The sequence below is a fragment of the Panicum virgatum genome, chromosome 3N (genome assembly GCF_016808335.1).
Source record: "Panicum virgatum strain AP13 chromosome 3N, P.virgatum_v5, whole genome shotgun sequence".
NCBI lineage: Eukaryota > Viridiplantae > Streptophyta > Magnoliopsida > Poales > Poaceae > Panicum > Panicum virgatum.
In genome coordinates, this window is record NC_053147.1 from 22,888,305 (window position 1) to 22,909,607 (window position 21,303).

Genomic DNA, 21,303 nt, shown 5'->3' on the forward strand with positions numbered 1-21,303 from the left:
TGTACCAGTGAGAAAGAGTAAAAGAAACATGAATAACAATAAACCCATGCTGGATAGAGCACAAGAGCTCAAGAGGAAGTGGAATCCTGATCAGCCTAAAGGTATGAAACCTGATCCTCTCAAACCTCTTGTTAAATCTTATCTCGTTTCTGTTGCTAAGAATGTTGGCCTGGATGTTAGTAGTGGTAGTTTAGAGGTAGATGCTTGCTTTGATCATATAGAATCTTTAGAAAAAGAGAGGGGATCCTCCTTTGCTAAGGATTGTGCCACCTGTAAGTTGAGCATTGTTCTAGATGATAGTTATGACCAAACTGAGAGTGGCAAATCTCATGTTAACTTGGATGAGGGATCCTGTTCAACCTTTTTTAATGAGGTGGCTACCTCTAATAGTCTTGGTAGAAGGGATAATGCAGGTTTGCATAAACAAGTAGTTGGTAGGAATAATTATAAGCAAGGTGTTAAATGGTAGGTTTATTTTGGAATATTAGAGGTCTGGGCAAGCTTGGTAGGCTTCCAGCTCTGGTGAGCCACATCAAAGATTCTCATGCTGATATAGTTGGTATTTTGGAGACAAAGAAAGATAACTTTACTCCTGGTTTTCTGAAGTCTTTAACTGGTTTAACACCATTTGATTGGACCTATCTCCCAGCTAGAGGGTCTGCTAGTGGGATTTTGGTGGGAGCCAATTCAGATCTGTTTAAACTAATTGTAGGGGATATCTTAGATTTTTTTTTGTCAGTATCTTCCTTCTAGAGAAGAAAACAGGGTTCTCCTGGAAGTTGGTTGTGGTTTATGGCTCTCCATATGAGGAAGGAAAGCTAGCTTTCCTAGAAGAGTTACATTTGGTGCTGTCAAGTGGAATGACCCTACCCTTATTGCTAGAGACTTTAATTTAGTTAGGTTTAGTAGTGACTAAAATAATGGGGTTATTAACCACCGTTGGGCGGATGCCTTCATAATGGGGTCTAGTTGAGTTGGACCCAGCAAATAGGAGGTACACCTGGACTAACAATCAGAATAATAATCTAGTTTTAGCCAAGTTCGATAGAATTTTTGTAACTACGAGTTGGGAGGTTGTTTTTCCCCTAACTAGAGTCAGAGCTTTAGATAGACTCCCGAGTGATCATAACCCGCTAGTGCTTGACTCAGGAGATAATGTCTCCTTGGGGAAGAAACGCTTTCGTTTTGAAAAATGGTGGCTAGAGAAGGATTCTTTCTTTAAGTTTGTGAAGAAAGTCTGGTCTACTCCTTGTGGTGAAACAAAAAGTATTGAGAGGTGGCAGTTCAGGGTCAGATTGTTTAGAAAGATGGTGAGAGGGTGGGCTGCTAATGAAGTGGCAGCCTTGAATAAAAAAAGTTGAGTCTGGCTTTAGAGTATAACTTTCTAGACAAAGAGGCTGAGGCAAGAGTTCTGGAGGAGGATGAGAGGAAAAGGATGGATGATATTTCTAAAGAGTTAGATCAGATTTGGGGGCTGGAAGAAATTAAGGCCAGGCAAAGGTCTAGAGATAGAAATCTGTTGGAGGGAGATAAGAACACTGCTTATTTCCAAGCAGTGGCTAACTATAGGAGTAGAAAGAAGACAGTAGATAGTCTAATGGGTCCTTAGGGTCTGGTGTATGATCAAAATGGCATGATGGAGATCGCGCTAAATTTTTATAAGGATCTTTTTGCTAAAGAGGAGCGAGGTGCACTGGGTTTAGGAAGTGATTTCTGGTCCACTAGAGATCTAGTCTCTGTGGAGGAAAATGACTTCCTTTGTGCTCCTTTTTCATAAACTGAAATCAAGGAAGCTATCTTTAGTTGGTATGCCGAGGGGGCACCTGGGTCTAATGGGTTACCTTTCCTGTTTTACTAAAAGTTTTGGGACTTGATTAAAGATGACATTGTGAATATGTTCCATGACTTTCATAAGGGAGAACTAAGTCTTCGTAGACAAAATTTCGCCATGCTGACTCTGATTCCCAAAGTAGAGAATGCAAACAACATGAAAAATTTTAGGCCCATTAGTCTAATTAATTGCAGCTTCAAAATTTTCTCTAAAGTCCTCACCTTAAGGTTAAGTAAAGTTTGCTCTAGACTGGTGGATACCAATCAGGGTGCTTTTATTAAAGGGTGATATATTTTAGAGAGTGTGGTGGTTGCCCATGAACTTGTCCATAGTTTACACTCCTCTAAAAAACCTAGGGTGGTTCTCAAGTTGGATTATGAGAAGATTATGACAGAGTTAGTTGGGATTTTCTGTTTGAAGTTCTAAGAACTAGGCAGTTTAGTCCTATTTGGATAAACTGGATGGAACTCTTGGGGAAGGGTGGTTCTATAGGGGTAAATCTTAACGGGGAAGAGAGTTCTTTCTTTAGCCCTGGGAAAGGGCTAAGACAGGGGGATCCCATTTCCCCTCTTCTCTTTAATTTGGTGGTGGATGTCTTGTCTAGGATGCTTGAAAAAGCTGCTGAAAATGGCTTGGTTAAAGGGCTGCTTACAAATTTCCTCCCTAATGGGGTGATGTCTTTACAATATGCTGATGATACTATTTTGTTCTCTGATTGTGAGGAATCTTGTCTTAGAAATTTGAAAAGCTGCCTCTGTTTGTTTGAGAAGATCTCTGGTATGAGAATTAATTTTCATAAAAGTGAGATAGTTCCTATGAACTTAGATGTAGATGAGGCCCATGAGATCTCCCATTTATTTGGCTGTCCTATAGGTTCCTTCCCAATGAAATACCTAGGAGTTCCTCTCCATTTTGATAAACTTAGCAGGGAAGAGGTTCAGCCTTTGGTAGACAAAATCCTTAAGAAAATAGCTAGTTGGAGAGGGAGGCTTCTTTCTTCTGCTGCTAGAGTGTTACTTATAAAGACTTGTTTAGCAAGTATCCCTATTTATTTACTTTCCTTCATCAAGTTCCCTAAATGGGCCCTTCAGTTAATCAATACTCATATGGCAAACTGCCTATGGGATGATAGTGTTAATAAGCATATATTCCATCTAGTGAACTGGGAAACAGTTTCTATGTGTAAGGATTTTGGAGGTTTAGGGATATCTAATCTAAGAGATTTGAACATTTGTCTTCTTGGGTCTTGGTTAAAAAGATACCAAGAAGGTGGTAGGAAGCTGTGGAGACAGTTTATAGATTTCAAATATAACACTAATGACCCAAATATCTTTCATACTAGCAGTCGAGGAGCTTCTAATTTTTTAAAAGGAGTCCTATGGGCTGCAAATGCGGCTAAAATGGGCTATATGTGGAAAATTGGTAATGGGCAGAAAGTGAAGTTTTGGGAAGACAATTGGCTTGGTACATCAAGTTTGGCTATACAATTTTGGAAGCTTTATGAAATAGTTAATGAAAAGTCTTACACAGTTAGTGAGGTGTGGGATGGATTCACCCTTAAGTGCTCTTTTAGAAGAACAGTTAGTGACCAGCTAATGAATGACTGGGGCGAAGTAGTCCAGCTGACGTCTGCCATTTCTCTCTCCTTTGAAGAAGATGAGATGATTTGGTGTTTTGCCTCTAATGGCAAATACAACTCTCAGTCCCTTTATAGAATCAGCAATTTTAGAGGTATTATCCCTATGCATGTTTCTGCAGTTTGGTCTCTAAAAATTCCTCCTCGAGTTGATTTCTTCTTGTGGCTGTTGGTTAAGAATAAGCTGCTGACTAGAGATAACCTGAGTGTTAGGAAGAAGTTGGAGGATGTTAGCTGCCTTTTTTGTACTGAGGATGAATCTGTCCATCACCTTTTCTTTGACTGTGTGGTTTCTAAGCAGATTTGGGCTATAATCTCAGAATGTCTAGATATTAGTATAGGAGATAATTTTACTTCCATTGGAACTATGTGGCTATAGGAGATAATTTTACTTCCATTGGAACTATGTGGCTATAGGAGATAATTTTACTTCCATTGGAACTATGTGGCTAAGTAATAAACGTTTCTTGGTTCACAATATGATTACTTCTGCTGCTTTGTGGGGTATGTGGAAGTTACGAAATGAACTTTGTTTTCATAATGCTGCTTGGAGAGATATCAGAGTGATCCTCATGAGAATTGCTATCATGGCATAGAATTGGCTAATTCTGTGCCCAGGGGGAGAGAAGGACAAGATGCGTGGTGTGCTGAACAATCTAAAAATGATCGCGACAAGACCTGGGAGAATTTCTGGATGAAACAAGGTATGCCTCCTACTCTGGTGGCCTTATGGCAACAGTACAATTGGAGCTGAGAGTCTACTGAAGAGCTGCGAAGGTGTTTCGACAAGAGAGGGTTCCTCCTTGGTGATTCGGCTCTGATGGAAGAAAGTTTCAAATGCTGAAAGTTTGTGATGGGTGTCTACCTCCTCTCCGGCGGAGTCATGACGCTTTCCTTTGTTGTTGAAGCTTGTTGGAACTTTCTTGTTTTCGCTTCCTGTTTCCATTTGTTTTCTTGGAGTTGGTTGGGCTCTAGCTTGGGGTAGGTACTCCTGAGACTTGTGCAGGCGAGGTTGGTCCCAGCCTTTAACTTTGATCCATGCTGTAAACGTTCTGTGTTCGTTTCCACGTAAGACGGGAGCCCCTTTTGGGTCTCTTGAACTCTAAAAAAAACTGCTCTCTCTCTCTCCATCATAACCCCATCATATCAGCCAATTTTCATAACCATGTAGCATATACACGTACCAAATGAGTCAGTAAGAAAAAACAAATCAGTCAACTCTTTTCATCACGGCTTACTCACGTAGAGCATATGCTTCAGGAGTAAAAGTTTTTAATCACACATAATTATTCCATAAGAGTGATCAAAATGTATTCACGCCCAAATAAATCAAATCAAAATAAAATATTTTGAGAAAAGTATTCCAAATAATAATTTTTTTAGATAGAATTAGAAATTATATTTTGGAATAATAACCATAGTCTATTCGTGTATGGATACGGAGAATTATAAGGGAAAAATGAAGTTTAAGATTAGAAGAAAATAAAATATTATAGAAAAATTAAAAATATTAACTAATTTTTTTATAATGCCAAATTATTTGTCCCATTGTAGACTAAATGTTTCGATGATCTGACTCATTTGTTAGCGATATGTATTTCTTATTATTTATCCTATATAATCAAATGTTCATGATGTTTATGTTTATAGTACATTATTATTTCTTCATATTTATTTTTTGTTTGTAGAAAATAACCATTTGTTTGTGTTATTAAAATATTTGTTTCCAGTATCTAAAATATTATTTAGTATTAAAATTTTTATAAAAATATCGTGCAAACATAGGTACGTGCGATCTTGTTTTGCAAATCTTGTAATAAGAAAGATGATGATGCAATGTGAAATTTAATTTGGATACACGGTTTAAGATTTATAGAATTTTTAGTATGAACTCATCTTTGTATGTGAATGATGTTATCAATTTGTCTTCACATGCATGCATGCATCTGTTATTTAGTAGTAATGTAGATGCGGCCCAAAACGCCGTCCGGCCCGAGGGGGTTACCAACCATCACCTCAAGCGATGACAAATCGCACCCCACCAGCGAGGTGTCTGTCTGGATAAACCTGCAGGGTATTTGGCGGAATGGCGGTGTCATGGCACCGCGAGCAATTCAAAAGCTACAGAAACACGTATTGTCTCTAGTCTTATCAAAGATATTACAAAATTAATTAAAATACAGTAAGCGACATCATGCTTGCTTAACCCTTGGCACTACCCGTGCACGGAGCGGACGGAGCATGGTGGTGAAGAAGCCATGGTCCGCTATCAGATCGACCGCTCCCCCATCGACGGGATGCCATTCGAAGGCCGTGATCAGATGGGCGAGGAAGTACTCTATATGGATCATCGCATACCCCATCCCAGGGCATATCCTCCGGCCGGCCCCAAACGGCATCATCATCACCTTCGCTGCCTCCTTGCCCCCGCCGATGGTCAGCCGCACGCTTTCCCCTTCCCCGCCGGGCATGAACCGGTCCGGAATGAACTCTTCAGGAGACGTCCATATCTATTTTTTTACAACTCATTATTTAATTAGATGAAACCTCATTATAAACCCATACAGTAAAGTGTTTTGGTTTCTGTCCTCCAGTGGCGGACCCCCCCCCCTAACAAAATAATTTTTGTTGAGTACCTTTTAATCTTATCTTAATTTTAACTTAAGTTTTTAAGTATTTTTAAAGATCAGTTGGCTTTGGTTTGTTGGAGACGGCAGACTATTGAGTTTCTGAACTGAAGTCCATGTCAAGTCATTCAAACTATGTAGTAGTTGGCTGAGCCTCTCTGGTGCTTGATTATGTTACCAGTTCTTTCAGACAATGATAATGTTAAGTGAGGACTATTGACCTGTAATTAAATTCCTATACCTGCCCACCTTGCCATTTGCCAATAAACATGTGTGGGGATATGTACTTAATAACTTAAAACCCTAGTTATTTTTTATGCTCGAATAAGAAGGGTGTTCTTCGATCCTATTCAGAGAAGGGGTTCACAAATTTAAAATGTGATTTCGTAGAGTTGCTCCCATCATCAGCAAACTACATTTTACGAACTGGAACGAAATAGCTGACTTTGGGGGGCTTACGCATGTTTTGCATGCGATGGCGCTATTTTTTTCGTACCTTGCCATCTCTGCCGATTTCCTCCAGGGAGAAGTTGACCAGGGTGCCCCGCGTGACCGGCGTGCCGCCGACCACCACGTCGCGGCTCATGTGACGCTGCACCGAAGGCACCGGCGGGTGCCGCCGCAGCGACTCCATCACCACCGCCCGCAGGTACGCGCACGCCCCGCCGCCGGCCGCCTCGACCTCGCGCCGCAGCCGGCTCTGGATGCCCGGCCGCAGCACGAGGTTCGCCAGCGTCCACTCCAGCAGGGCGAGGACCGTCCCCGTCGCCGCGCCGAGGTACTCCGACACGAGCCCCACCATCTCGCCGTCGGAGAGCTTCCGCCGCCGGCGCGGGTCGCCTTCGTCGGGGACCTCGAGGTCCAGGAGAGTGTCCACGTACGCCAACGTCGTCGTCGTGCCTCGCCTCTCCTGGCGTGCTCTGATCAACGGGAGATACATCTCTTCCTGCCTCCGGCGAGAGTGGACCAGCTGTTTCCATCTATCGCGGTACAGCAGCCTCGCGACCTGCGCTAAAGCATATGAAGAATTAGACGGGCAAGATGTAGCCACGTGGACGTGCAATCATGGACTGGACGAGAGACCTTCCGGAACGTGGCGAACACGCGGAAGCTGGGGAGGATTCGGAGGAACTCCTGTTGCGCGGCGCGCATGGCCTCGACGAGCTCGCCGTCCACGCCGTCGCCGAAGCACGTGGCCGCGTTCAGCGCGAACAGCGCGGCGTACAGGCACTCCCGGACGGGCACGGCGCCGCCGCCGTCTGCGGAGCGCGCTGCGATGTCATCGACGAGCGCGGCGAGCGCCCGCGCGCGGTGGGGCGCCGCGCGAGCGAGCCCTCGGACGGGGTGGAACGCCTCGGAGCTGAGGTTCCGGCGGAGCGCGACCCAGTGCGGCCCGTACGGCACGGTGGTGATGATCTGCAGCCGGCCGTTGGAAATGATGGTGGTGGCGCCGCCGCCGGCGGGGCGGTCGGAGAAGGCGTCGGCGCGGCGGACGAGCGCGTCCACCGCGACGGCGCTGTCTAGGATGACGGTCGTCGGTATGTCGCCTAGTCGAATGCCCAGGAGGCGGAGAACGGACTCCTTGGTAATCACCGGCCACTTGCTTGGGCTGCGATGCCTGACGAGATTGCAAAGCACCGCAATGATCAGGGTTGCAACGGAAAGAACGAGGGATGAAGTGACATGTACAAAGCTGCCTTCCATGCATGCTGAATTTCTGAGCGCATGCATTTCACAAATCACACGCGATCGACGAGCTACTTGTTGCTTTGTGCTCGCGTACCAACATATTTATATATGCAGATGCTGTAAAAAATAATTTATTTCAAGTGGAGCCATCAAGTTCGACGCGTAGATAACTAGGTCAATTGCACTCGGATTGGTGCAAATTGCGAAAGCCAAAAGGTCACACCCATGATGATGAGGGTCACAGCATGTCGTCGCTGATGGAGAAGGTGCCGGAAAAAAACCGACTGCTTTTGGCTAGTTTAATAGTATTTTGTGAGAGAGAATAAGTTAAAACAAGTCTGTCGGTACTCTGGGGTACCGCCTCTCTTGCTGTGTCTAGATAAGAGTCTTGTAGTTATTTTTAACTACGCCCTGACGGCCGAGCAACCGGACCCCTGAGGTCCGGAGGTCTACTCTCCCGGCAAACGGCCTCGGACCCGCTCCCCGCTTGGGGAAGGTCCGGTGACGCCACGTGTCCCGGAGGAGGCAGCCCTCAGCCAAAACAGCTGGGGTGGAACCGACACCCCGCCTGGGGCTGGTCCGAAGCCGCCACGTGCCCGCAGGTGCAGGCACGCGCGCGGGGCCACGTGGCTTCCACTAGAAGACTCGCCTACCTACCACATTCAATGCAGTAGGCGGAAGTGCGCTCTGCCACATCAGAGCCCGAGGTGGTTTTTGCTAGGTTGTACTGTTGGTCGCGTGTTACCAAGGCGCACAGTGCAGTCGCTAGCGCCGCCCACGCCGCGTATGATAGTCTACTATGCCAGTTGGATACGACTGCTCGGCTTCGCCCATTATGACGCCTATATGGTAGCCTCGACAGACTACGCCGCAAGCTACATTGCCCCAACGGGCGCCTCACCGATGGGAGAAATAAAGACTCCCCTCGGTCAGAGAGTCTACAGGATGATGAAGCGTATCCAAGAAGAGATTCTCAACCGTTGTAGCTCTATTGAAGCTTTCTGCGCAGTATACTATACATCCACGTTAGACCCACTTGTCGGGGTCTGAACGCCTGTATACGTGTCCTCTTGGTCTATAAAAGGGAGACGCTCGCTAGAGGAGGGGGCAATTCAAGTCCCGGCTGGGCAGAGGAGAGACTCATTCTTGCTAAGTGCAATACATCTCATAGTGGACGTAGGGTATTACGCTCCAGGCCTCCGGCGGCCCGAACCACTCTAAACCCGAGTGTTCTTGCGTTCTTGCTCCCAAACTAGATCAGCCTAACCGCTTAGCGCTTCTCGAGTACTCTCTCTCTCTCTGGGATTAGGCGGGAGCTTTCCGCCACCTGGCTGTGGGTACCCTCAAAAGCCCGCGACAAAGTCGAAAACAGATAAGCTGAAATACAGGTTTGAAGCCAAGGCGGTGAAATCCACAGCTGTAGAGCATCAACGTCGGTAGGGGTCTCTTTGGCTGAGATCCTAGAGCACCTCCTATGCTGATTCGAGGAGGAGATCAGTTATATGAAATTTTACGGAGAAGTGGTTCTAGATTGATTATATGAAGTCTGGTTCTCTCAAATGAATTAAGAGCCTCGGAGGTGGAAAAAACTAACTTTTCCCTAATCACTTCTAGCACATGATCACTTTCTCCTTAAACTCTAACTAAGAGAAATATAAAATCACTTTTGGTTACATGGAATATAGGCCGGCTTGAACATTTGATCCTTTCAAAATTTGTCAATCTTACTATTACTAATTGGAGGTTCCATTTGAGCCTCCACGTGAAGCACCTAGGACGACCCTAGGTGGACATCCAGCAATTAAATTCTAGAAATTCTCATAAAAATTAGAGAAATCTAGCCATTAATCCGACAACTCTAATTATAATAGTCATTGGATATGTTATCTTTCCTAATTACCTCAGCTATTGTAAAAAGAATCTAGAGTAACACCCTAATTTTCATGTAAATTACCCACCTATGCTATTATTTAAATAATGCAAATAACCCTCTTAATTTGTATAAAAATTATTCAATTATATCATTATTAATTATTGTTGAAGTAACCTCTAATTCTAAATCTAAATTATATAATTATAATAAAATATAAAAATGCACCAAATGAAATTCTAGATTACTATTTCTTTTGTTATCAATATATTATTAATATTATTTTTTGTATGAAAATACTATTCGTGGTATGTGTCACCATATATTCATGTATTATGGAAGAGATAAGAATACCAATTTACAAAAAAATGGCACAATTAAATATACATTAAACATACAAGGAGGTTTGATGCAAAATGAAATCTATTGCAACTCGATAATTATAAATATGTATATTAGAGCATGTGTTTGAATATTTAATAGATGAAAGAGGGTGTAAGATGGGTACGTAGTTATAATTTTCAGTTATAAATATTATTTTAATATTAGTTTAATTAGCCCGTGCGGTTGCAGGGATTGATAGGCTAGTATAGTCAACCATAGTGCAATATAAGAACTAATATAAGAGCTAATCAGTTAATCTCAACAATAATCAGATGCAAGTGGCTTCAAAAGTCAACATTATGTGAAACTGATAGGGCACCGGCAGTACATATATATATGCTTTCGCATATACATATACTAGTTCAATGTTAATAATCTGAGGGATAACCACATGTTAGTGGCTCTTCTTTTGAAGCGAATCAATTAACTAACATGTTCAGAATAAGAAATTTTCCAAGTATATATAATTTCTTAACCGTACCAGAGCTATAATCAAATGCAATAATCTAAGTAGACTGCCTAGTCAGACGAGCGGAACTAGGGGTGGTAAAGAGCCTTAATTTTTAGTCTAGATAATATAAGGGCCGGGTCCTAAAAGGACCGGACTCTAATCTTATACAATGTTGAGCTAAAAAAAATTAACGACCAAGTAAGATTGTGAACAAATCATTAGAGCTATGGCTCATTACCACCTCTAGCCCGGAGAGCTAATATAAAAATCCAGGCTTTTCTCATATGCATATATATACCGATATAAATCAACTGGCCAGTGGCCACCATAAGAAAGGGAAGATTCTATAGATCAGTCGACCTAGACCAATAAAACCAACTGCACTGATATAGAATGGTTTTTTAGGATAGGATGGTGGCTCGCAATATACGCCGACATTGATAACTATACCCAAGCGCTATTGAACAGCATGGATATCTTGGAGACTACACATATTGGGTATTATAACAACCACATTTATAATAAGAATCTTTTGCTAGCTTGAGCCAACCACTACTACGAAAAGCGTTTGCAGGGGAGGTTGAAAACACATTTTTAGGACCTATGTGTGTACGGATCTTGATTCTCACAGCTAAAAATACTATTTGTAAACGTGAGTAACATGCCCATCCCGTGAAAAACCATTTTCTGGGATGACTTCCAGGGCGACACGCCCCCTAAAAATGGATTTCCAAAGGCTAGAAATAAATTTAAAAATAAAAAAATGTATCGCGGAAGCTGCACCCCACCACCGCACGAGCCGCTCCGCCGGGGCTGCCACAACTCGCGGCCTTGGGTGCCAAATAGTGCGTGGGGCCACACCAGCCACACCCACCGTGAATTTTTTTCGCCCGGGTGCTGCATTCAAAAATTCTAGAGGAGGTGGAGACGTCACCTACCCCTACAAATAATATTTTTATTTTTAAATTTTGTTTGAATGAAAACATATAGTAAAGCACATCAAAAATTTATTTAATTTTTTGAATTAAAAATGAATTTTTGTAATAAATTTAAAAACTATTTGTAGGGACGCGTGAGTGTTGATCCGTCCAGGAAAATTCATTTCAAGGGGGTCGATCGGTTGCTACAGTAACCACAATTTCATTGTAGCAACAAGTTATATTTCGACCCGTCTCTAGAAAAAATCGTAGCATTTCTACAAATATTTTTTAGTAATGAACATTGATACTTCTCTGCGTTTATAGTTTGAATTTCATCTTGTTTTGGGAATTTATAGTATTTTCATGTGATCTCAGGCTTAAATTGTTGGTTTGAACTAGATATACACCTTTCAATTCAAAAATTGGTAGATGTTAGAACTGTGAGTGTGCGACCCAAGAAAAAGCATGCAAGCCACTGGAAAATCAAAATGAAGCAACCTTCAAAACATGCGAGAGGCAATGAATAAGCCTCACGGAATGGCGGAATGCAGTAAGATGAATAAACTTATCGGGCCATTAGATAATCGATTATGATGGGCCGAATTTTTGTATCTCTTCAGGCCATATTAGACAGAACCACGGGCCTTTCTGGGCCGTATTTGACAACTGCAAGGTTTTGTTTCACATTAGCCTCCAATTAAATTTTGCAACGGCTGCTTCTTTCCCCTTCTCGCTTCTACAGGGAGGAGCGGGCGAAAAGCAGGCGAGCGGCTTTTCCCTCCGTCGATCCGTCGGCCCCCTCCCCTACGGCGGCCCTCCGGCCGGCGGAGCGGGTAGGGGTGCCCGGCTCATCGGGCGTGAGGGACCTGTATAGCTATAGTGTTTAGCTTCTAGCTCGTTTTGCCGGTGAAGCTTTTGGTGTCGCTGGGGACGGCGGTTGCGGTGGTGCGGGGCTGACGCTGGCGGCCGTCTGGTCTGTCCGTCGGTGGGGCAGCGCGTCGAGCCGGTCTGCGGCGCTGGGTGGCGTGCGGGCTCGGTTGTGGCGGCGCTGTGCTGCCGCTGGCGGGCCAACGGCTGGCGGGCGGCGCGTTGGCGGCCGGCGCGTTGCCGGGGCTGTGGCGGTCCTGTCCATGGTGGTGGGTTTGCGTTCCGTCGGTGGCACGGTGTCGGCCTTTGGCAGCCTTCGTCGTTTTCCCGACGGCTTCTGCAAGGACAGGGCAGAGGCTTCGCTTTGGAATAATTTCCCCCGGCTCTTCCTCGTCCTCGTCGGTGTTCGTTCCGGCACCGGCGATGAGCTCGTGGGTTCTTCCTGTGTTTCCCGACGGTGCTTTGGGGAGATGGCGTCGTCTTTGTGGAATTGGATACTCCAGACTTCTCTCTCCTTCGCGGCGTGAGCTCCGGTGCCGGCGTCGGGTCTGTGAGTTTTTTCAAGAGTTTCGCTGGCCTTTTCGGCTTTTCATGTTCCTGTGGTTGTCTCTCACGCGTGGAACTACAAAGGTATCGCGACGTGCCCGTCGCCTACGGAGTCTTCCGGTGATCTAAAAAAGGACGCGGTTGTAGTCTGCATGTTGGTGTAGGTTTGTTTTGTACGTGTGTGGTGAGTGTGTTGTGTGGGTGTCCATACATGTACGAACAGATACTACATCTGCATATACAGATGAGAGGCTTCAAAAAAAATTAAATTTTGCAACTGTACCCCGAGATCCGAGGAGTACATGCTTTTTGCCAAGTCAACGAGAGTGCCTATCTGTCTTTGTGGCTGTCAGCACATGCGAGATCCGAGATCTGCTCAACACCCAGCAAGAACGGCACCAGCCGAAATTCTGTTTTATCCGTTTTCAACGCGAACAATTCTCCTTCCAGAATAACAGATCAAGGTCAGATCAAGGAGCTTCTCCTTTCATCATATTGTATACACGGGCTGTGCAGTCTTTAGTTCTTTATTCTGACCATAACCACCAACAAAGGCAAAAGCACCTTTTCCAAAGTTTATAAATGTTATGTGACCCATATGCCTGAGTATCTTTCAAAGAATTCAGCACCAACCGCTCTTCAATTCAACTGTTATTCAGTATTCATGTACCTGCTCTTCTGTACCTTCCGTTCTCCCTACCGTCCCTGCTTACCGCCGCTCTGAGAAATCTGGGCGCGCACAAGGAGGGATAGACGGGCGTTGTTGCTGGGCTTTGCTTTCAGCACGGCGCGGGGCTACAGTGCTTCCGGCGGTGCAAAACGCCAAGACAGGACCAGCACGATGACGGGACTGTTTGTTTGGTGTGGTGTCCAGCGAGCAGTGCTTCACTCTCTCTTCAGTCCTCTGTCTCCGGAACGATGCCGAGGAGGACTTCTCGGCCACACGTCACTGTAGCTCACCGAAGATGGAGCGGACTTGTAGTTGCAGCTGGGTAGCTGAACAGTTTCACCAGTGCTGCTGGTCACAGTCCAGTGGCATTCTCCAGCATCCAGTTCAGCAGTTCACCTTTCCACATCTCGTAGACTCGTAGGAGAGTAGGCTCGTGCCGACGTCACTGTTCCCAGCTGCTCGCGCTACGCGAGAAATGCATCGCGCCGCGGTCAGCGACTCTCAGAAAAGGCGCGGCACTGTATCGTAAGCCGCAAGTGACCCACCGGAGCGGCACGATCTCCCTCCCGTCCCGTCCCCGTCCCCGTCCCCGCGTATAAAACCGCCCGCCCCATCGGATCGCTCGCCGAGGAGTTCTTGGATCGCGCCGCGCTTCCACATCATTCCGACGCCGCGACGACTGCTACCAACCACGGCCACCGGTCCACCACACCACTTCCACCACTGGCAGGAGCCGCCGCGCTCGGTCGAGATCGCGGGACCAAGGAGAAGATGCCGCCCGCTCCCAGCGCCGGCGGCGGCGGCGGCGCGGCGACGCCGCGCAGCAAGCCGCAGAGCCCGCTGCGCATCACGCACGACGGCGAGTTCTACGCGCGCCTGCTCACCAGGGAGTCGTCCCTGGGAAACCCGTCCTTCCGCTACTACGGCGCGGGGCCCGGCGCCGTGCCCTTCGTGTGGGAGTCGCAGCCGGGCACGCCCAAGGACGCCTACTCCTCCTCCCGGATGATGCTGGCCGTGGGCGCCGGCGCGCCCGTCATCACCCCGCCGCCCTCCTACCACCTCCGCGGCGCGCCGCTCGGCCACAGCGCCCGGCGCCACGGCAAGGCCGGCGGCGGCAGGTACAGCGGGTGCAGGCTCAGGTGGATCAAGGTCGGCTTCATCGCCACCGTCTTCCGCCGCCTCGGCTTCGGTAAGTCCTGCAGGTCCTCGTCGTCGTCGGTCAAGCCCTCGCCGTCCACCCGCTGGCTCTTCTCCGGCTCCAACGCCGCCGAAGCCCGCGACCAGGAGTACTGCGGCGCCTACGACAAGCCTGCGCCGCCGCCGACGAGGACGAAGAGGGTGCTCTGCCTCGGCGTCCGCCCGAGCCCGTGGATGGTGCAGTTCTGCAGCGGCCAGCAGGAGCAGGCCGGCTGGGTGTACGGCTGGCGCCCGTAGATAAGCTCCGATCCCGCCGCCGGTCGCTGTCGAGCGAAGCGCATGTCCGCCGTCCGGCCCCTGTCCATGGATGCAAGCAAGTGGTTCATAGGGGCACGTCGGGGCGCCCTAATTATTCAAGTGATCTGTAGGAGCTAATATAATTGTTAGTGCGTGATGGATGTTCGTGTTCGATCCGGTGTCCATCACTGTTCTTGGAAGCAAGATAAGGAGATAAAGCTGTTCGTTCCGGTCGTTTAGTGGCGTCGTGTTGCCATGGCCGGGTGTATATTGTATACATGCGTCTTGTACCTGGTGTTGTCTAGCTGCCTATAGCTACTGGTGTTGTATGCAATGCATCTTGCCGTCGATGGATGGCGACTGGACTTGGACAGTTCACGTGTTCCGAAACTCTCGGTGTCTGGAGTTCGTTATTCCATCGGCGTCTGGGAGGTGCGTGTAGCTCTGAACTTGTGAAGGAGTACTTAAGAACTGAGAACACTGTCTCAGAGTGTCCGTCCGTTTCTCAGTAGCTGCATGCAGTGCTGAGAATCCCGATTCCGAGATTCTCAGCTATGTAAGACCCTCCACACTGTATCAATAGGAGAGAGAAAGTTAGAGCATCACTTGTACCACTAAAACATGCATCTAATTCTATATGATGCCTGAAAAAATTGGAGCGGAGCAAAAGTTCTTGCACCGATGCCCAGTTCATTAAAAATGATTCTTCTATTGTGGTGATCTAAATCACTGAGTGCCCGGAACCCTCAATATATAGATAGCCAAACGTGCACCCGGCCCGACACGGCCATAGCACGACACGTTGCGGCACGACATGGCTAGCACGAGATTTAGTCGTGTCGTGCCATGCCGGCAGACCGCACCACCACCACAGCCTAAGCATGGCACTACGCATGCGCGGCCATGCCGCGCCAGCACAGTGGGCATGGTGGCCCTATGTTTCTGTGCCGGTCCGAGCTCGACGCCGGCGACGTAGCTGCCGGCTGCGACGGCATGGATGCGTGGAGGCCGGGCAAGGTGGTGGTGGCGGCGGCGTGACAGTTAGGCGTCAGAAGGCTGTTGGAACTCAGGCGAGGAGGGAGCCGATGTCGGCGGCGGCATAGATGCAGGAGCTGAGCGAGCCTGCGGCAGAGACGGTCAGGCGTGGAGGTGGCCGTCGGAGCTTAGGTGATGGGGGAGACGTCGGTGGTGGCCGGGATCCAGGGTGGCGTGGGTGTTGATCGCCACATCGCTCAGAGAGAGAGAAGGGGCGGCTGGTTGAACTCTCGTCCGTGCGAGAGAAGAGAGAAGGCTGCGAGAGTGAGGAGAAGGGGTGGTGGTTGGTTGGAGGTAGAAAGTGACGTGGATTAGGGTTTAGAAGATAATATTTATATGAGATGTTTATGGGCCTAACGGGCAAAATCGTGCCAACCCGTTAGTTATGTCATGCCCGTGCCGGCACTGCTGGGTTTCGGTCCACACACTATACTGCATGGCACACTAAGCCCACAGTGTCGTGCCATGTTCGTGTTGTGTTTTTTAATGTTGTTTTCCGTGCGGTCCATCTGACACGACTTATTTGACCATCTATACCTCGATATAGCCATCTAGTATTTTATTTGTTGCCTCCTCGCTGGACAAGAGTTTCCCCGCGCTATTTTTATTTGATGCAGGTCCTACAACTTCAGATATCTGCCGTGCCAAAATCTCTACGCATTGCAGCGCGTAAACTTGATGTTTATTTTCTCCTTGTGGGGCCCGATATTTTTTCTGGCTTCACTCCACTATTAGCTATGGTGTGTCAACGTGCCATATGGCTTTTAGCTAAACGTGATCAAATCAAGCGCTGCGTGTAGCTGCACCCACGGACGCCTACGGTACCGAACGTGCGAGTGCACACACGCGCAATTAATAGCATTCAATGGTCCATCTACACAACACAATAGTAACCAATATAATGCATCAAAGGAAATCGGAACGTGTTGGTGCATTTTCACTTTCTGCTTCACTGACCACAGCATCTGATGCTTATATCAAGCCATCTCATAACCAAAAAATCTTCGCTTCTTCGTGTCAACCTGCGCATATCTGCAGTACGTGCGGTTGCAGCTTCTCCCATAGCGTGTGCTAAGCCCGTGCGTACGTCCAAAACGCATATATGATACTACCAGCTTGTAGTCCTTGGCAAACCCGATCACCACCGTACATAGAGAGCGAGCATACTCAGCTCGTTAGAGCTAGTAGCTAGGACGATTAATGTCTGTTAACCTCGATCCGGCCGGCCGGTTGTAACGCGTTAAGCCGTTAATGCGTACCCTACCGATGAGTACGGGTTATAAGTCTGGGGATTCTGGCGGCCGTGCCAGTATCTATCATATCGGGCTGGATCGTACGAGAGGCACGCACAGCACCGTCAAGAAGATGGGATCCTTTTTCCTTTTTTTTCACGCGGCTATTGCGGGACTACTTGCTGCGGCTGTACGTATCGTGCCTGGCCTTCACCTAGCGTGCCCCCATGCTCATGGATACCCAATCAGCCACTTTTGACGGTCCTCCTGGCTGTACACACCACCGGAAATCCACTACTACAAAAACTGATTAACAACTACTTTTTTTTATGAGCTCTGAGGTGGACACAAAAAATAATCGCCTCTGTTAATGCCCAACATTAAAAGAGGTGATCATTTCGTATTAACTGAGACGGTTATAGAAACTGCCTCGCAAAATCGTTTAACACAAGCGGTCACCTTTAACGTGACCGCCTCTGTTAATGGGCTGATTTTCAGAGGCAGACACATTATAGAAAGCAGCCTCAGTTAATGGGCCGAGCCCAATAAAACTCATATACCTAAACCAAACTCTAATTCCAATCTCTCTCTCTCTCCCTCCAATCTCTTTGTATCCTCCTCCGCTCGGGCTCAGATGCGCCTCCTCCTCGTGCTCACCTCCCTCCCTCTCCCTCTCCCTCTCCATGGACGGCGCACCTCCCTCCCTCCCTCCCTCTCCTCTCCATGGCGGACGCACCTCCCTCTATGGCGCACCTCCATGGCCAGCAGGCAGCGCGCGGCGTGCGGCGGCTGCGCCTGGGTGGGACGACACAGATTTGTCGGCTCGCCGGTGGCGGCCGCGGCGGGCGACCCAGACGCGGCGGGCAGCGGGGGCCGCCGCACCTGGGAGGGCCGACCTTGCGCGGCGGGCGGCAGCGAAGATGCGGCGTCAGAGGTGGGCGTGAGCGGCGTCAGAGGTGGGCGGTGGCCGGCGGCCGACGCGGTGGTCGGATGGGCAGCGGGCTCCAGATGGGCTTGGCGGGCTTGGCCTACTTTATTTACACTGATGTTAGATCTGAGGCGGTTGGTGTTGACCGCCTCTGTTAATAGTTTTTAACCGTCTCAAAAAAGATTTTTGTACTAGTGCCATGTTGGACTTGTGGATGTTAGACTTGTGCTTGTGGATGTTCGACTCGCATTTATGGGCTAAAGTTGAAGATTATATGATATTTGTGTTATGCGATGTTTGTGATGTATGCCATATATATGATATATTAACTGCTTATGACGTATATATTGTGTTATGTGTTGATGTTTGAATGAGTGAGTCTCATATACGCGTGAAAAAAAAGAAAACCAGTAACTTTGCCGAGTCTATTTACCTTGGTACTCGATAAAGTGACAATTCCCAAAATCCTGGAAAAGGACTTTGCCGAGTGACAAGGCAAAAGCAAAAGGCAAAGATGTCGACTTTTGCCGAGTGCAGAAGTTTAGGCACTCAGCAAAGAATAGGAATTTGCCTAGTGCCTTTCCATCTGGTAAAGTCTTCTTCACCGTCACAACTATCGTTGTGTGAAATTTGCCGAATCTACACTCGGCAAAGAGCTCGAGTCCGGTAGTGGTACACCGTACGAGACGTAGCTCACAGATCACACGTACGCTGCATGCAGCGCGCGTAGGCTAATTCGCCGCCCGCCTCCGGCACGGCCCCCTGTTACGTACGCACCTACCCGTGTACAGTGTTGCGGGTACATGCATGCATGGCCCAGCACCAGCACACGTACTACGACTACGACGGGCCGGGTCCTGGCGCCAGATCGAGGCGATCGCCCCATCGGCCACGCGCGGCATCCAACCAGCTGTCACGTCTCTCGATCGGCTGCCGGTGCGCGTGTAGCTGCGCATAGGCCATAGGGCGGCCATCCGGCCATGCAATATTTGAGGGCACGGACGGTCAGTATCTTGGCCGGTACGCAATGCAATCCTACCACGTACCGATGCGTGCTGTGGGCATCGGATCCAGCGAGAGCTCATCACCCATGCATCGGGATCGCCAGTCACCGCCGGCTGGCGTGTGTACCTAACGCTGCAGTAGTTAAGGTCTAGCTGCGACTTGCTTTCTGAACACATCAGAGTACGCTGCGTGCTTGATCAGATCCATCCTGCTCCTCCGAATTATTGGCTCTGTCACGCAAGTCGAAAAAAAATCTTACATGAATCGATATTAAATGAAATTTATTTACAAAATTTTTTTAGATATGGGTGTAAGTTTTCGTGACGAATTTAATAACAGTAATTAATCGATGATTACGCGATTAAAGACCTCGTTAGATTCTTCAGTGTTCCTAGCGCAAGGGTTCTGAAGTTGGTTCTAAATTAATGGTCAAAGTTTCTAGCGCTACCTAGCACTACCTAGCGGTACGTACAGGTACACCGTACGCTGCGTGTGGCAGCCTGGTACCACGAGCGAGCGAGTGTGCATACGGATCGACCGGTAACGTGTCGTGGCTTCTGTTGCGCAGGTGTAGGCTTCGCGTTTGGTGAGCTGCTGAGCGATGTATCAGCTCCCGGCAGCATCCGGCAAACACGACCCGACGACCGACGGGGCCACAGGGATGCGTGGAGTAGACCAGATCATTTTCGGATCGGATTGGATTCGGATTAGATCACTTCGAATTTCGGATAAAAAAATATTAGTCATGTCCGATCCATGACATGGTCGGATCGGGTTGGATTTGAGTTGGGTCGGATTAGCTCACAATTTTGTGTGTAATTTTCGGATTAGATCAAATTCTTTTAAATTTCGGATTAAATTTTTCGGCCTGTAACCGACCCGTCACTTGGTCACATCAGGGTTTTGTGGGTAGGTTGGGTCGGGTTTATCCGATCGGTGGCTAGCGTGCCTACACCATACAGTACTAGTTCAGAGAGATGATTAGATCGATCCTGGCGTGCTACAGGCAGCAACAGATTTTCTTCTTTTTTTTCTGCGAAAGAACAACAGAGCATTTACGACGAACTCACGACGCAGCCGTGGAGTCAGAACACACGGACCACCGCTGTTGAGTGCGGGGTTTTCAGCGTTTATGCAGAGCAGTACAGTGCTACTCCACTGTAGTAGGCAGGTACATTACTGGATGCAAGGCTGCTGGTACTGGTAGGTTGCTAGTCGACCGGCTATCAGCCAGCGCCCACCATAACTTGGACCGCTACATACTACGCCCCATGGACAAATACGCTGGTGATCACGACCTGGATTGTTTGGTGTGGAGCGTTGCGACCAGCTACCACACAACAATCAAGAGGGTCGTCGAAGGCATGCGTGGTCTGCTGAATGGCAATGCAGGATTGAGGATTCCTATTTCGTTCAGAAAGCAGAATCTCTCGCTTCTTTTTTCCTTCTTTTGGGGGCGTCACCGCGTCAGAGAAAGGCGATGATTCGGCTGGGCCGTCGGACGTCCCAGCTGTGGGGGGAAAAAACTCATGCAGATAGCCCTGTCGTTACACGAAATCTTAGGGCCGAAGCCCAGGTGGACGGGCTGAACTTGTGAGCTTTTGAGCCGTTTCTTGTGTGGTGCGGTACGGTAAGAGAAGAAAGGTAGGGTACGGCCGAAAGAGGGCAGGCCTCTTGAGTCTTGAGTAGGCCCAAACGTATGCTATTCTCTTTTTAATTTTTTGAGGATTTATAGTCTTTTAAACTTGATACTTCGTTTTTCTTACCTTAGCGCTCTGTTTGATATATGGGATAATTTTTAGCCTCACCTTTTAGCTCTAAATTAGTCCTCATAGATCTAAACAGCAGCCGACTGCTGGCTGCAAGGATTCTTGCAGCCTACCTCTCAACCCATTCGTATAGTAGTTAGTCATTCGTTATTAAAATATAGCCCACTTATTTTTCCCACAAATTTTTTTTAGTTCTTGTGTCAAAAGCAACTGCAAGCTTACAGCCCGCTTTTCCTCTCTCTTTTTTTCTCATCTTCTCTCTCCTCCACCTAAGCATTTAGTCTACTTACAGCCTCTTATATTTATATTTAACCCCTCCAAGGGGTGCTAATGGAACTAATTTATATGGACCCCCATAGAAAAAGGTGAGTCTGTATGCACACCTAGGTGTGGAAATGGGAGAGAGAGG

At 47.7% G+C, this 21,303-nt stretch overlaps 2 protein-coding genes across 2 annotated transcripts; one reads left to right on the forward strand and one right to left on the reverse strand.

The window, feature by feature from the left end:
- Positions 1-5,416: 5,416 nt before the first annotated feature.
- On the reverse strand, positions 5,417-7,808 carry LOC120667678 (cytochrome P450 89A9-like). Its single transcript, XM_039947705.1, has 4 exons — positions 7,178-7,808; positions 6,591-7,100; positions 5,826-5,977; positions 5,417-5,534 (listed from the first exon to the last, which is right to left on the reverse strand). Exons 1-4 carry the CDS (start codon positions 7,796-7,798, stop codon positions 5,417-5,419), a joined length of 1,401 nt encoding a protein of 466 aa, XP_039803639.1. The 5' UTR covers positions 7,799-7,808.
- Positions 7,809-14,121: 6,313 nt separating this feature from the next.
- Positions 14,122-15,315, forward strand: LOC120665165. The gene has a single exon (XM_039944624.1). The coding sequence runs from the start codon at positions 14,263-14,265 to the stop codon at positions 14,923-14,925; it is 663 nt and encodes a 220-aa protein (XP_039800558.1). The 5' UTR covers positions 14,122-14,262; the 3' UTR covers positions 14,926-15,315.
- The last annotated feature ends 5,988 nt before the right edge of the window (positions 15,316-21,303 follow it).